Below are 15355 nucleotides of genomic sequence, written 5' to 3'. Positions count from 1 at the left end.
CGCGTCTACTCTGACATAAATACTTTGCTTGTTTTCTGTGAACAGCTGTTTCATGCACCCTCATAATAAAAGTGACGATGGACTGATTAACAAGACGGAAATGAAGGTCGGGGTGGGGTGGGTGATGGTACGTGGGTATGTAGGGGGATGCGAGCAATTTGCGATGTGTGAAACAGCTTCTTGTGTATAACTGTTCTTTTCGTCCTGTAAAGGGAGCTGGTATCCAGGGTATCCACACCCTTCCTACTTCGCAAGTGAGTTTCCTTGCTAGAAATATTGCAGGAAGCTGAGAAGAAAGAAGTTACTTCATCAGAAGTGACATGTAACAGGACTGAACTACATTTATTGCATACAAATGTATGAGTTTCGAGAATGTTGCTGAGAGGTTGTTACCGCGCCTTTCACTTTCACTAAAAAGTTACCTCCTCTGACCGATTATATTATACTTTATGCAGAGAGAAATATTCGAAATAATCCCCTAAAAATATATGGACCTTTCTTCCCCGTCCCCCGCACACACACAGACACCAACACACACACAAGGTCGGAGGGTGGAAGTCGAGTTAGTCCCTGCACTGGGTTGGCATCAAAGGGAATTAATTTTGCCTCCGAGACAACAACTCTGTCAGTCTCTTCTCAGCCTGCGAGCAAAACACTCCAGGGGCCGACTGCATGAATCGTGGCTAAGCGGATGGTTACCACGAAGCAACCAGCTAAAGAGATGTATCTTGATCATGCACATTCTAACCAGCATCAATCATTAACCCTGCTGCTAGTGCCTACACACGTGCATACCTCTGGCCCCAGCTCCCATTACCAGTGAAATGTTTTGATCCGTCCAACTCCATGGCTTCGTGAAACCCGAACAGCAATTCCTTTGTCTCCCGGACTCTCATTAACCCAGCCTGCGACTACACGGAGCCTGTTGTATCGTTTGACCGCTCACCAGCCAAACTTTCAGCCCTCAGAGGGGACCTAGGTCCGCTACAGTACCAGTCTTATCAATAGAAATAAAAAACAGAAAACAAAACAGTAAATTCCGTGAACCGGGGGTAGAATCCGAGAGGAAGTACCTGGGCAAACTTTCTTTACTCTCAGCCTCTCAATAACATGTAAGAATCAATCTTGGAGAATCACCTTTCAAATTAAAAGATAAATGAGCGAATTGTGAAAGTCCTACAAAATTTTGTTCGATTAAATGAGACAGGTGACTTGCAGATAGCTGGTAAAAGCATGCATGCAACTAAAATGTGGAATAAGATAAGCCACAAGGTACACGATGATTGACTAAGTGACCAGGGGCACAACTAGAGAAAAGTGCACACAATATTACTCAATGTTGACCAAATAATATGAGAATGACTCATGAAAGATAACACAGTTCTAACTCGTCACCTTGCCGCCATCTGTTGGAGAAATAATCTACATCTGGGGAACTTTTACGGAAATGCGTTCAGTACTGTCAAATGTGTCCCAAAATAAACTAGTAAAAAGACCATTTATGCCTCGGTGATCACCTCGCTCTCTTGCATATTGTATTCGTGAGAAAAAAAATTTTTTTTAAATGGTTACAGATTTCCCTAATCTCAATATCATGAGTTGTGGTCACATTCGAGGTTTGAAAAGTTGACGCCAATAAAAATGTTTAGGTGCAATGAGCAATAGACAGCATAAAATAATATAGCATCTATTTTCTGTTTCTTCAGTTAAGAATGTTCTTTAGACTAAAAATATAATATTGTATCTATTGAAATATATTTATCATATACTGTGTGATATGATGTCAGTGGTCTGTGTATCACAGACCCACCCAGAGTTTTGTGTGAACGTCAGTCAGTATGTAATGTGCAATGTACACACACACGTGATCGCTCACTGGAAAATAAAATAAAACATGAATACAGATGTTTTATTTATCACATTATCAGACTCCTCTTACAGGGAGAGTGCATAACAGATAGATACAACCTGTTCAAACTATTACCTGGGTACGGCACTGAACTCGCAGGTACAAAACATGAACGAAAACACAGAAAACACAAACACTCTCCCTCTCTCTCTCTCCTCTCTCTCTCTCACACACACACATGATCATGTTATATCCCTTTTAAAGTGATGTCTGGGAGTATTCAGTATCTATGGTATTTTGTAGAAGCGCGGAAGTATCGAGTTGTTATTGTAGCACTGTACTGTTACTTAGGTTTCAGTTCGACTCCTCTTTTTTCCTTAATTTATTTATTCCTTCTATAAATCACTCCACCAGTCGTCGATGAGCGATAATTGTAAAAACAGAGCTTAGTAATAATGATAGGATATTCTTCAGGGCGATTCTCATGCTGCAATGTTTTCAAGGATTACACATGTAACACTGTAACACTCTTCTGCTCTCGCAGGGTAACAAGGCCACGAGAAGCGGGCATGCATGGTGACGTCATCCGTGCAGAGGATCATGGGTATCAAGCAATATGGCAGACAACCGAGGCGAAAAGATTTATTCGATAACCCCTGGTGCTCCCGCATTTACTCTACTTGAGCAAGCAGAGAGTGAAGAAAAGGATGTGGGTGAGGGAGTGGATAGCACGAAGAAAGGTTTCGATGACTATCCTGCAAGAAATATCAAAGCATCATACATGCAACTTCCGGCCTGATGACACGATCTGCACAACATACAACATTAAAGTACAAATACGGATATACTACACACAAACAGAGTAAGGAGTTAAATAATTGTTAAAAACTCCAGATATGAATATGTGAATAAGTGAATGGAAACGCTCAGATGTAGATAATAATAAGTGTATGACGAGAATACAGTGTTGGCCTTTTTCTAGCGCAGTTCTCCGCTCTAGGAAGTGAACTCAGTGCGCTTAAAATGGAAATGAAGACACAGTCCAAGAGCCAAGACATCAGCTGGTGGTTATAAACAGTGTTAATGACATGACGGAACTGATTACCTGCTAGCAATCCGTGGTCTAGCTTTTTAGTCTCAAAAATAAAACCCGGATCTCAACATGTCCTCTGGCGGACTACACATCAGCGGGAAAGGCTGCCAGTGGAATTATTGATAACACGATCAATGACGATGATGTGATGAAGAGGAGGGGCAACACCACTTCTGCATATTGGATTTTGCCAGCAAAATCGTGTGGCCCCCTGCTGCAGTTAATGTCCTCACGGTGAGGGAGTGGCATGCCCATGAAAAGTTTCAAAAATCACTTTCAGACACGAAGATGTTTCAGCGGAGTGTTTGTCGGTCGTAAACAAACCAGTTATTCTTCCCAAAATGTGCCTCAAAAAGTTATACATGAACCTCTAGTTACCCCAATAAATAAAAAGTACACCTCGCAATATCGAGTCCAAAAATGCTGATAAGAATTTGTCTTTCGCACTCCATACACAGGCTAATAGTCTTTGTACACGTATGTCGAGTGCATTTTCCAAGTTAACATCTTCATTAACCTAATGATGTCAACGTGGATAATATAATAAAGGGCATAATGCCGCTTGAAAGGCTCCGACAGCAGAAATCCATCTGATAAATTTGTAGACCGCTGTCAGTGCCCTTAACAACCGAGGTTTTTTCCCAATCAGTTGTATTCGTCAGCGGAGCAGTCGTTTGATGTGATAATGACACCGAAACTGTTCATTCATTGTTATTGTCTGGCACTGAACCTCTCGGATGAAGCTACCACGATTTGGTAAAACAGCAACCAGCATTAATTAAAAATTTAACGGAAAATACTTTGTAGCTGTCACAAATCACTCGTTTGTCGACAGCCAGTATTTCTCATTTGTTTTTCACTAATTATTCTGCAACGCTTACTTGGGATTCGCTGAAGATAACTGTCCTCGCATTTTGGAGTAACAAAAAAGTGAGACTTGAAGTTGTAAATTCAGTTTGCAGGTCATTTCCGGCTCAGGTCATTTCTCTCTGCACATGACACGTGGCTGTAAGCCCGACTGGGTTCCCCTGACACAGCCGTCAGTAAAGAAAACAACAACCAGCTAATTGACCCACCATAGTCACGTGAATATCTTGGACAGGATTTTCACAGCTTCGAGGGCACTATGGCTGCGTGGTTCGGCTCCCTCAGGAACGTGGCCTCGGTGCGTTTGTCTGATTCTGATGACCCTGACTGCACGTGCTGCGCGGAGACCGGAAGCCGGTACACGGCGTACAGCTTGGTGAGGAACAGGAAGCACTGGCAGGAAATGACGTTGACCAGCAGCGCCAGGGTCAAGCACAGGGTTCGCACCTCGCTAGTGTCCACCACGAAGTAGGTGGGCAGGAAGGACAGCCACAGCACCACGATGGTGTAGATGCAGAAGGCGATGAACTTGGCCTCGTTGAAGTTCGCCGGCAGGTGGCGCGTGAAGATGGAGTGCACGACGCACGCCGCCATCAGCAGCAGGTTGAAGACGGTGGACAGGATGAAGCCTCGCTCCGACACCTCGCACACACGCTCAACGTACTTCCGGTTCAAGTTGGGCATGCGCGTCAGGACTCTGGGTGGGTCTGTCGATACCCAGGCCACGACCAGCACCAACTGCAAACATAGGATGGGTATTAGGCGAGCAACAGAAATGTAGAAACAAAAATTTAGAAAAAATGCAGAACGGAATATACAACAACAAAAAGAAAAATGATGCTAGCGGAAAAGATTAAACAGGAATTTATAAAACAGTATTTAAAACTAACAAAATAAAGCAGTCATGCACGAGCACTTTGTGTACTTAGCAAGTGTACCTGGCGAGTGCCATAGTGAGCACCTTACCAAGTTATCTTACACACAAGGTGTGCTGTAAACTTCGCTCCACCTTGAAGCTGGCCACTTACATGCATCACGACGATGGTGACAGATGCGATTATCTGTGCCAACGAGCTGACGAAAGGCGGCTTCTTCGTCGTTCTCCTCCCCAGCATGAAGATGCGGTAGATGCGGTTGGTCTTGACCAGCAGCGGAGCGTAGACTAGCGTCAGGCAGAGGTGGAAGCCGGTGTGACCCAGCAGACAGGAGGCGGCCGAGGGCTCCACCACGAAGACCGGCACCAGCAGGCAGGCGACCACGTGACCGCCCAGCATCAGGCCGCTAAGCTCCCGGCTGCTGGCCTTGATGAGGCGCGTGGCGCGCTGGCGCACGTAGAGGGCGCTGGAGGTGAGGGTCAGCGCCAGCACCAGCAGGTCCAGCACCAGGATCACCACGCCGCTAGCGTGCGGAAGGAGGTGAAGGTCGGAGGGATGGGGTCGCAGCGCGTGCGCGTGGCCTCGTCGGGCCAGGTGAAGTTGCCGGTGTCGGGGTTGATGGGGCAGAGCTGGCAGATGGGAAGGTCGTCACGCACGACTGTGCGCTCGTTCTCTCGGCAAGGCTCGCATGTCCAGCAGCACACTGGCCACGACCGCATGGCCTGCTGCCCTACCCCGCACTGCTCGCTGCATTCCAGATATTCCACAGATTCTTTTACTTTGATAAAGCTTCCACACACTTTCAAGACTGATTTCAAGAAAAAAAAGGAAAAAAAATATTAAAAAAAAAACAACAAAAACAAATATACAAATTTTAAGAGAACAAAAATCAAAATGTATAAACAAAACAAATAAAACAAGGAAAATATGCAAATAAAAGAAATAAAAATTGAAACTAAAAATAACAAATAACAAATAACAAACAAAAAATAAAGAAAGAAAAGAAAGAAAAAGAAAGCAAGAGAGTGGAGACAAATGTCAGGCCACTTCGTGACATTTATGATTAAACTTTATGCAGTAACAATGGCCCCTGTTGCGTCTAGGACCATTTATCGATGTAGTTAATGTTAATAAAACTGCTGGAAAGGGTCTAAATTACCATGTCGACCTCCTACATTAACGGACAATGTCATTGCTAGAAAAGCGTCCCCGATGGGAAAATCCCAGTAAAATATTCATAGTTTTTCCGCTCTGGTTGCAAGATGGCTTACATAGCCTGCTTCAATACCAGAAACACTTTGTTGATTCGACTTTATTGCATTCGTATGGAGTAACTGTCTCTATATGAGAATGGGTGTTTTTAATTTTATCCGCAATATTGCTGATAAGCATCATTTGACATTTTATTTTGTTTGCTGTAGTTCAAGTACCCGTTGAGATGAAGTGGAGAGAGCGAGGAAAGAATAAAATGTACAGGTGTCAGCCACCTCGGGGGTCCCACAACACTCACTCTCTGTTCTCTTACCTGCAGTACGACTTGGGAGTTTCGTCTCCGGGCTCTAGCAGACCAGGATGCCACATAATGTGGTCCTTGTCAAAGTATCTGAAGCGGCCATCCCACTCCCCAACGGTCACAAAACTGTACTTGCCATTGTCCACGCGAAGATTTTTCACCTGGTAGATCGGTGGCCCGTCCCCCAGAGAATCGAAGCCGACCGGAACATCGCTCTCACCTACAAAGGCGGTTGTGTTGGATCTTAAGGTCTCGAAGAGCTGCTCGCTCGTGAAACAACTGCTGGCCTCGTGCGGTGCCAGGTGACAGTCTTTGGTCAGCGCGTGAAGCGCATGCGCATAGGCGTAGACTGCGTCGAAGACGCGCGAGACGGTGGTGCTGCGAGCGTAGGCGGGGGACGCAGAGATGGGCAAGTCGCGGTCGCAGGTTCTGTTCGTTGGCGAAGAATCCAGCTCCGTAGAACAGTCAAACATTTGCTGGTAGAAGAGATGAAACCAAGGGTTCTCCGTCCGAGAGTTCAGCGTGTAGTGTTCTAACGCGTTCTCGAACCTGGCAACTGGGTTGGACGAGAATCCCACCAGCAGGATGCCCAAGGAGGCATCTTCGATTCCCTTGAAGTCCTGCACGTTCGGCAAAACCGCGTCGCTGGCTATCCACACGAAATCACCTTTCACCCCCTTGCGCTGAGCCGCCCGTAGGATGGAAAGTCCTTCCAGAGCAAAGATGACCACCACCCTTGAGCGCTTGATCTTCAGCAGGTCTTCGATGACCGCGTCGAAGTCTTCGTCTTTGAAGTTGCTCTCGATCATGATGGACGTGGCCACGCAGTAATTCTTCTTTTCGGATAAGGCGGACAAGAGATGCTTTAGCCCCGACTGGCCGTAGACGCTGTAGGAGTACAGTATGGTCAGGTAGGTCCAGTTGAACTGCTCCAGGATGTCGGTGATCAGCAACGCCTGCTGACGATCGGACGGTACTAGGCGGGAAAAGAACTTGTACCGCTGCTTGTCACTGAGATGAGGGCTGGAGGAGGCGTAGCTGAGCTGTGGTATGTGAAAAGGGGACAGCAGGCTGGCCATTTGCATGGAGCTGGCGCTAAGCTCGGCCCCGATCACCCCTACCACCGGAAAAGACCGGAAGGTGTGCAAAGCCCCTGTTTCCTCCATGTCTCCACCTGGCAGCAATCGCGGGGGCGGCTTCTGGATGAAGTGCAGCGCCCTCAGCAGCGCCACGGTCTCCAGCGAGCAGTCGTCCATGATGACGAAACCGAGGGTGATGTTTGGCAGGAGGTCGGTCCTCCTGTTGATCTCATCTACTGCAAACACCAGCGACTCAAGGCGGTGAAGAGCAGACGGGCGGCGCAGCCTCCGGCCGCAGGAGGTGTGTGGGTCGGCGACGCTGAGAGAGAGAATGACCCCCAGGGTCAAGTCACCGGGGCGTTGCCAGGTGATGTGGGTCATATTTGCGATGGGGCGAATCTCGCCGCTCCGAGATGTTCCCACCCACAAAGTCGCCAAGAAGAGACATCCGACGATTAAGAAGCCGGGTGGCATTGTTAGATGTGACCTGATTGAGATAGCAAATGACATACTAAAGACCAAGTCCCCGAACTTGAACCCACGAGCATCAAACTAAACAAAAAAATGATACTCATGCAACATTTAAAAGTGTTAGCGGTCATATCTTTCAAAAAGCAGTGAACAGAAATTCAAGTCTGATTCTTGACAAGAAAAATGTGTGTAGTACCGTGACTTTGGCCCTCGCCTGTAGCTCTGCTTTCGACAAGTGAAACAGATTTCTGTGAGTGAAACATGAGTACAAATATATCCTGGTCCAAACAGCCCATGTTTCAACTGCGTACAATTACTGTCTTTCTACAAATCCACTAAAACTGTTGACGCTGAACAGTTTATGAAGCCAGCCAGCCTGGTCCACCCGGAACTTCTCATTCTTACATCGCGTCTACCTCCACAACTGCGTTTTACATTCATCTGTGGTGGTGATGTTGCTGATAACGGATAGAGAGAAAAAAAAAAAGGAAAACGGTGCAAGGGAGTGGACGATATGCATTCAGGTCTTCTGAAAGTATGTGTCTGTATTACATTATTTATCTCTTCTCTCCGTTTGCGTGTGTTGTGGGAGGGGCATAGGTTGACCTGTGAGCACGAAGAACACGTGCGATGATAATTGTATGCCCTCCTTGGCCTCATTTTGTCTTAATGTAGCACTAAGAGCAGTCAGAAGTAGTGTCAAAACTTAAAGCCAGATCAGTTTTAGAGGGTCATTAGCTTAATACGACTTCCTCTCGTCATGAAAATAAAAAAGAAATGGCTACATTTAAGCGTCTGCAGTTTTGTTCATACAGGCACAAACAACTAAGCAAACTTTTCATAAATAAAGAATCGACAGCAAACCTGCAAAGAATCCACTCACCTGTACAGGTATTGAAACCAAGATTCTGCAGATACGTTGGGATCCGTTATCTGTGACGTTGTATGTGCATGCGCACACGAGAGTTCACTGTTGGAAAAAACGGATTTACAAGTTCAAGCATGCACTATGACCTCGAGCTCCAAGAAGTGTCAGGCCGTGAACGATCGCTCCAGGCGCTCCCGTCTGCAACACGTTGAAAACAAAACAAAAATGTATTTGTGAGGCTGCGGCGAGACGAAGTTTACCGTTCCAACCGATTCGTCAGTTCCTGGAACTGTAATGGAGTGCAACACTCCATCTTTGCAACATTTATCAAGCTCCCAGTACAGCAGTTTAACCGCCAACGCGTTAATTATGGGGTCTCAGACAAAAACTAAGCACATCATTACCACACACACACAAGCACGCACGCGCCCACGTAGGTATCAAAAGCAGCAGCAAACCTTTCATTGAGACACACTTCACAAAGCTGTGGTGTCAAACCAATCCCACCGTGGCACTGTGAATGGAGAAAAAGAAATCCGCTGCCAGTGGTTACCATGTTATCTTTCCCCCCAGCAGTGTTTGTCTCCCGAGGGTGTTTGCAAACGTTTTGCTGGAACTCATAAAAGGATGCAGAGAGAGGTATTTTAGGGGGTGGGTTAGGGGGAGTGGGGTAGAGGGAAATTAGTGGGCCGTGCTATGGCGTCATCCCCTCGCCTGGGAAACGGATCATCAGATCCACCGCTGCCTGATCCTCGCCCATAGACTTTTGCTCCTGGGAGGTGTGGCCTTGCGAAAATGATGATGTATCGTTGCCAATTAAAAATTGCATTCCCGTGCTTTCAGACAAGACAGGTGTGAAAAATAAAAAGTGAAAGATGTGGCACTGGCAGCGAAGGTAAAATTGCTGCGAGAGATGATAAAGCAGATAACTGTGTGGAGCATTGCCGACGACAAATCGATGACTATCCAGATTCTGGTCCTTGGGTCTTGTGCTTGCTTTTTTAAAAAAAGAAGACATATCGTAGAAGATTATAGTTAGTAAATTCATTCATGATTTATAGCAGATACATTTAACGATGTATTCCATTGCTGCGCACCTTTCTGTTACCAAAATAAACATTTGTACATATCTGAATGTTATAAAGTCTTATGTCCTAGCAATGAACCGTTTGGATGAAATGTAAATACAGTTAGTCGCCTACTTACGAACATTCCAGCTACAAACGTCTGTAAATACGAACAAAGTTGTTCTCAAGCTCAAAAGTAGTTCGTAAGGGTTGTCTTCAAAGATAGTTCGCATGTCCACAGACAGCAGGAGGGAAGGGTAAGCATGGCATAAACATTAACTCTCTCCGTCTCTCACCGTGATTGATTCTTACTTGTGCGTTCTCCAGAAAACTTTGTGATTTTCTAATTGTTTTCAGAAGTTTTTCTCTTTAATGAGCATTCTAACAAGTCGGGTGTTAAGACCAAAAGCAATGGTGATGCGGCTGGTAATGCTCACGTTAAAAAAAATGGAGTGAAAAAAAGAGTGGAGCGAGGTGAGAAAATGGCTGATGTTGCTCGTTCCTACCTGATAAATCGTTTTATTATCGGTACAATTTTCAATAACGAAGACAATATCATGTAACAAGTGAACTGTTCAGTGGCTGTACTGTAATTATAAACTATCATAAACTTTATTTCATGTACATAAAAATTGTCAAAGACATTAAAACCAACCGAAAACTATTATTTATGTCGGTACCCGAAAGGAGAGCTATTCAACATGTACCGGACTGTAATCACATGTCCCAGTCCCGACTTACCAACACACGTACAGACTGCCTCCAACGGAACCTGTAAGTTGGGACATTCTGTATATGCATACCTGTGAATATATTTATTCAGGCATGTAAACAGGATGGACTGTTTTGGTAATTCACTCTTTTAGAGTGTACACCCCTATAAGACTGTATTTTAATGAGTAAGATAAAGAAGACATTCGAAAGCAAGTCGCATGTTGTATCTTCTGATAATCAAGAAATAGACACACTACTCGTAAACAGTCTCGTTGCTTTTTTTTTAATTCAAGAACGATGAATTTTTCTCAAAATAAAAAAACGAAAAGGGATGTACACACCTCTTTTGCGTCTGTGGCGCGATAGTTGTGTGAGCCATTTCCGTACTCATCTGCATCCTGCTCATCCCAGTGTTTTTAAAGAGAAAGCCTCTTCATCCTGATAGCTTTTCACCCTGCAACATCGGAAATATCATCTCTCCTTGCCAGAACCCCGTCTGACTCCTGGGTCGATGTTTTTGGTTTCTTTCTCCTCACAGAATACTCCCTCCTTCACGATGGTGTACCTGTGGCAGCAGTGTTTGAAACATCGCATTCGCACCTACTTTTTTAAACTTTCCTTTCAACACAGTTGTGCGTTCACCGTTGCAGCTGATAACGGAAAGAAGGAAAAAAAATACAGGTGTTGGACCAAGATGCAAAGCGTGAGGAGGCACAAATAAAGCTCATTTTAAGCCTTGTGCACTGGCAGGGGTAGGGGTGTGTGCGTGAGGAAGGTGACATCATGAGGAAACGACCGTGGTCGGCAACGATGTCAGATGCAACATGAACGTGGGGAGGGGGAGGGAGGATGTCCATGGAGAGGTGGGAGTCATTCAGATCTGGGATTTCCGAATATCAAAGCAAATGGTGTCCGCGTGAGCATCCCAACGCAATAATTATAATTCATTTACATGTCAGCCATCGCACGCGCATTCGGAGGGCTGCGGGCGAGATGCCCCCCCCCCACTCTCTTTCCCTTCCGTCAGTCTTACCTCACCCTACCCCCTGGAGGCAGGGGAGGGGGAGGGCTATTTGGAAGGCGCCCATTTAGGCAGGGAACACAAATGTAGCTTCGGAACCCTCGCGAACTCTCAGTATATTTCCCTGCTTGCCCCTGGGGTTTATCACCAAACCGTCTGACAGGTTTCGTCTTGCAGCGTGTGTGCACGGACGAACGATAGCCTGAATGGCGGCAGAACGGCCGCACTTGCACGTGTGGGTCCTTCGGTGCGCATGCGAGCTCAGGTGAATGTCTCACCAGGAGCACCCGTTCGGATAAAACATTTTTCTTGCTGAAACTGCTGCGGCGACAACCACCCAGGCAGGCAGCCATGTTCCTGGCACCAGTGGCTGGTTGTGGTTGACGGCAGGTTTAACTGTAAGCATGTTACTGCGTTGGTTTATGACTATTTATTTTTTTAAGTAGATAATACTCAAAAACCGTCGACATATTTCTTTTAGTCATCACCTGGGTTGCAGCGAGATTCTTGAAGCAAGTCCGCAAGTGCGGAATTTCTACGAGTTCTCTACGAGAAACCTGACCCAGAGAGTTCTGTCCATCCCAGACGACTGTAGGCATGATGGCAAGTATGTCATAGACTTTCTGTGTGCATCGAGTGCAGTGTGAGGGATATCCTGCTCGTCTGGATTGGTTAAAATAAAAGTCCTCTTCTGTCCTTTTTTTAAGGTTCAGACACCAGTTCACTTGGCTACCCGCTTCCCTAGCTTATTCCTCTTCTAAATACAAGTTTGTCTAACAGATCCCACTGAACCTCTGGATACGTTTTTCAGAAACTCTTTAAATAAAAAAAAAAAATCTTTCGCAAGGAGTTTAGTCATGTCTGATTTTTAAAAAAAAATGTAGTCCAACACCATTATATCAGTTTAGTCCTGTAATATTAATTGCCAGTGATTTCGTGCGACGGACTTGGAGGGGGTGGAATGTAAATGTCCTGAAACGGTGTTAAAAAACAATAAAGGACGATCCTAATTAAGGGGCTGTGTGTGAGTGTGGTTAAAAATAGTCAGAGACTGTTGCGGCATCGGTATTCGGAACGCATCCCATGGGTTCTCCCAAACACCAAAGGCAGCGTGCAATAGAGAGTGTATAGCCTAGGGTGGGAAATACATGGAATCCGAAAATAAAATAAGAGGATGAAAGAGATGTTGTTAACATGTTTATGAAGTCGACGAAGGACTATGTGAAGGTCGGTAGTTTGTGCTTTGATATATGGATTCCTGCTGGAAATATTACTTGATGGCGTAGAGACAGTGTTTGATGTTACAGATGAGGTCTGTGATTTGATGAAGTCGGAAATTGAGATCAACTAATTAGCATTACTTCAGTTCCTGTCTGCACGTGACTTTCCACCTATTCTTTCTTGTAGCCAAGAGTAGTCAAGATCAGTCTGTTGTGCTATTCAAAAGATGTTGCAACAGATTATTGAGTTGTAAAGTCTTGAAAGCGATAGGATTGATCCTCTTGATGAAACCGGAAAGGGAGGAACTAAATTCTTCGATTTAAATGCTTGCACGGACATTCGACATTTTTCTTTGTTTTTCTTGGTGTTTCAATAAGCTCTGTTCATGTTAAAGATCTCAAGGATATATGTATACATATAATCAAACTGTGTCACTGAGTTAGGAAACATCAGATATTTGTGTGAATGTTTACTATGTATATCTATAAAATGAAATGTAAAACCTATTTTTCTAAGAAAACAGAGATCTTTATCTGCGAAGACAGGAAGTGCAATAAATAAGAAGCTTCTCTCTTCTCCACCCGGAGAATGACGCTTCTTGAATGAAGGCGTTTTAAAGGGTATCTGCATTTACTTTTATTAGATATTAACATTGGTCTTCAATGTCAATGCTGTCTGCTCCCAAACTGTACTCATCTTGTTGGTAAGCGTCCTCCATTTAGCGGGACTTTTTCTTTTTTTGGTCGCCAATGTTCTTCCGGTTTGGAAGGTCTCGCGTGAGCTTCAAAGAACTCGACACGTGCATTTATTCACGTAGGTACTAGCCTAGAAGAACTCACCTCGTGCAAATGTTCTTCCATCAAGAGCGCCACTGTGAACATGTTCATTATTATACAAGTGACAGCAAGTGTCATCAGCAAATTTTATAAGACAGCTCCTATCCTAATTTAATGTTTCTACAACTGTTACTACACAGTATGAACAGTAGTGGAGACAAGCAGCAGCCGTAAAGGGAACCTGTACAGGTGACATCAGGATCTGAGAGAAGACCGTTAACAAAAACTCGCTGTTGCCTGTTTGTTAAAAAGTCCAGGATTCAGAGAGTTAATTGGTGAGATAGATGGAAGTCTGAAACTGGGCTTTCATGGTTGGGTTGACTGGTTCTAGTGATGTTTAGGACAGACACAAAGTGGACACAAAGCTTCCAAGTATCAGAATGTGACCAGAATCTATAAAGACGCTGTAGCTGGAATGGATGATGTACTTGAAGACTACTTCTTCTGCTTGGAGTGGAGATGTCTTTTCTGTAATTATAACAATCTTACACAAAAGCTGATTTTATTATTTACTTTATTCTACTAAGGCTTTGAACTATTATTTTAACTTCACGGAATACCAGTTGATACTAGTTTGCTCCTTTACTCTCGTACGCGCAAGACAAATATACACACACATACATGCATACTAACTGGTTGGTTGTTGATGTTTAATCAGCATTAAAGGAGATACAAGCCATGCATACATAATCACCACGGTAAAATCGTCCTCGTCCGTTTCCATAGCTGCCTGCCACCACAGGAGATGCAAGGTCTGTTCGGGAGCGGTCTGCAGGGACCTCTTTAATGTCAGAAACACAAAGTCGTTCCGCCTATCTCACGTGCCTCGCGTCGCACATCTAACAGCTTTGCCTTTGTCGAAGAGGATGTTAATGAGAGCTTTGATTACACAGGACGTAGTATTTGAAGCTCCTCTCATAGAGAATTTTACACCCCTCTCTGCCTTGGTCCCCAAAATTTGGAGTCACAAAATGCCAAAAAAAATACACAACAACAAAAGCACTTGCAGTTGCTGCCTGTACTGGATATCTCAATTACAAATGCTCTCACTAAGGGCGTTTTAAGGTGCTTGTGAGACGAAAACATAAACTTGCGGAGCTCTTTGGCCCTCGCTAACACGTCGTCCCGTACACTTCGTGTGTTGTTGCTGTAGACCCGAGGTTTTCAAGCTGTGGTACGACGGGTGGCATGCGAGCACTATGACTAAGTCCTAGACTAGTGTGTATATTTGAAAGTGGTACCCGTCTGGAAAATTTTGAAAATCGGAGGTCCTACCCTAGAAAGAAACATTGCTTCATAACTAGGTACAACAAACACACACCTCTGAAAATTGGTAGATACCCTTAAAGCAGCGGTAAAATCAACCTGTTTACTATGACGCCCCCTCAAAACAAAGATCATTTTGTACGTTCGTGTCGCCCCCTTAGCCAGTAAAAAGATTAAACTAATAGGGTATAAAAATAAAAAAACCAGGACTCTTCGCTGCTTCAAGACAGTCTCTTTCACTGTCACGTGATCTCATGACGTCGCCCCACCGAGAAAAGATGTGAGCTGCACCCGATTGCCAAAAAAACATTGTGGTGACTCAAAAATAATTTTAATATGTTTCCAAATGCTTAGAATCATTAAAAAACAAATAGGACTCGGACACCTTGTGTTCAAAATAAACATTTCATAATTCTTTACGAGGTCACGAATCAGTGTCTATGATCATAAGCAAAAGATGCCTTAAAAGGATACATCTGACAGGCGGTATTGTGTTAAATAAAATAAATTAAATAGGATTCTGGTGAATTCGTACTGCTTAAACAACCTCATTCTCGATCTTGGAAAACATTACGTCTGTAAAAGATTGCATTACATAGCAATAAAAGTATTAGA

General features: G+C 44.5%; 1 protein-coding gene across 1 annotated transcript; it reads right to left on the bottom strand.

Annotated features, from left to right (window-relative positions):
* Positions 1-2182: 2182 nt before the first annotated feature.
* LOC112574248 (metabotropic glutamate receptor 4-like) lies at positions 2183-9616 on the bottom strand. Its single transcript, XM_025255180.1, is given in 6 exon segments — positions 2183-4547; positions 4838-5198; positions 5201-5431; positions 6210-7763; positions 8631-8813; positions 9074-9616. Coding segments are annotated over 4 exon segments (2631 nt in total). The 5' UTR covers positions 7751-7763; positions 8631-8813; positions 9074-9616; the 3' UTR covers positions 2183-4049.
* Between the last annotated feature and the right edge of the window lie 5739 nt (positions 9617-15355).

This window comes from Pomacea canaliculata, linkage group LG1 (genome assembly GCF_003073045.1).
Source record: "Pomacea canaliculata isolate SZHN2017 linkage group LG1, ASM307304v1, whole genome shotgun sequence".
In the NCBI taxonomy this organism is placed as follows: domain Eukaryota; kingdom Metazoa; phylum Mollusca; class Gastropoda; order Architaenioglossa; family Ampullariidae; genus Pomacea; species Pomacea canaliculata.
Note: the sequence above shows the minus strand (reverse complement) of the source record. Positions and strands in the feature narration are given on the sequence as shown.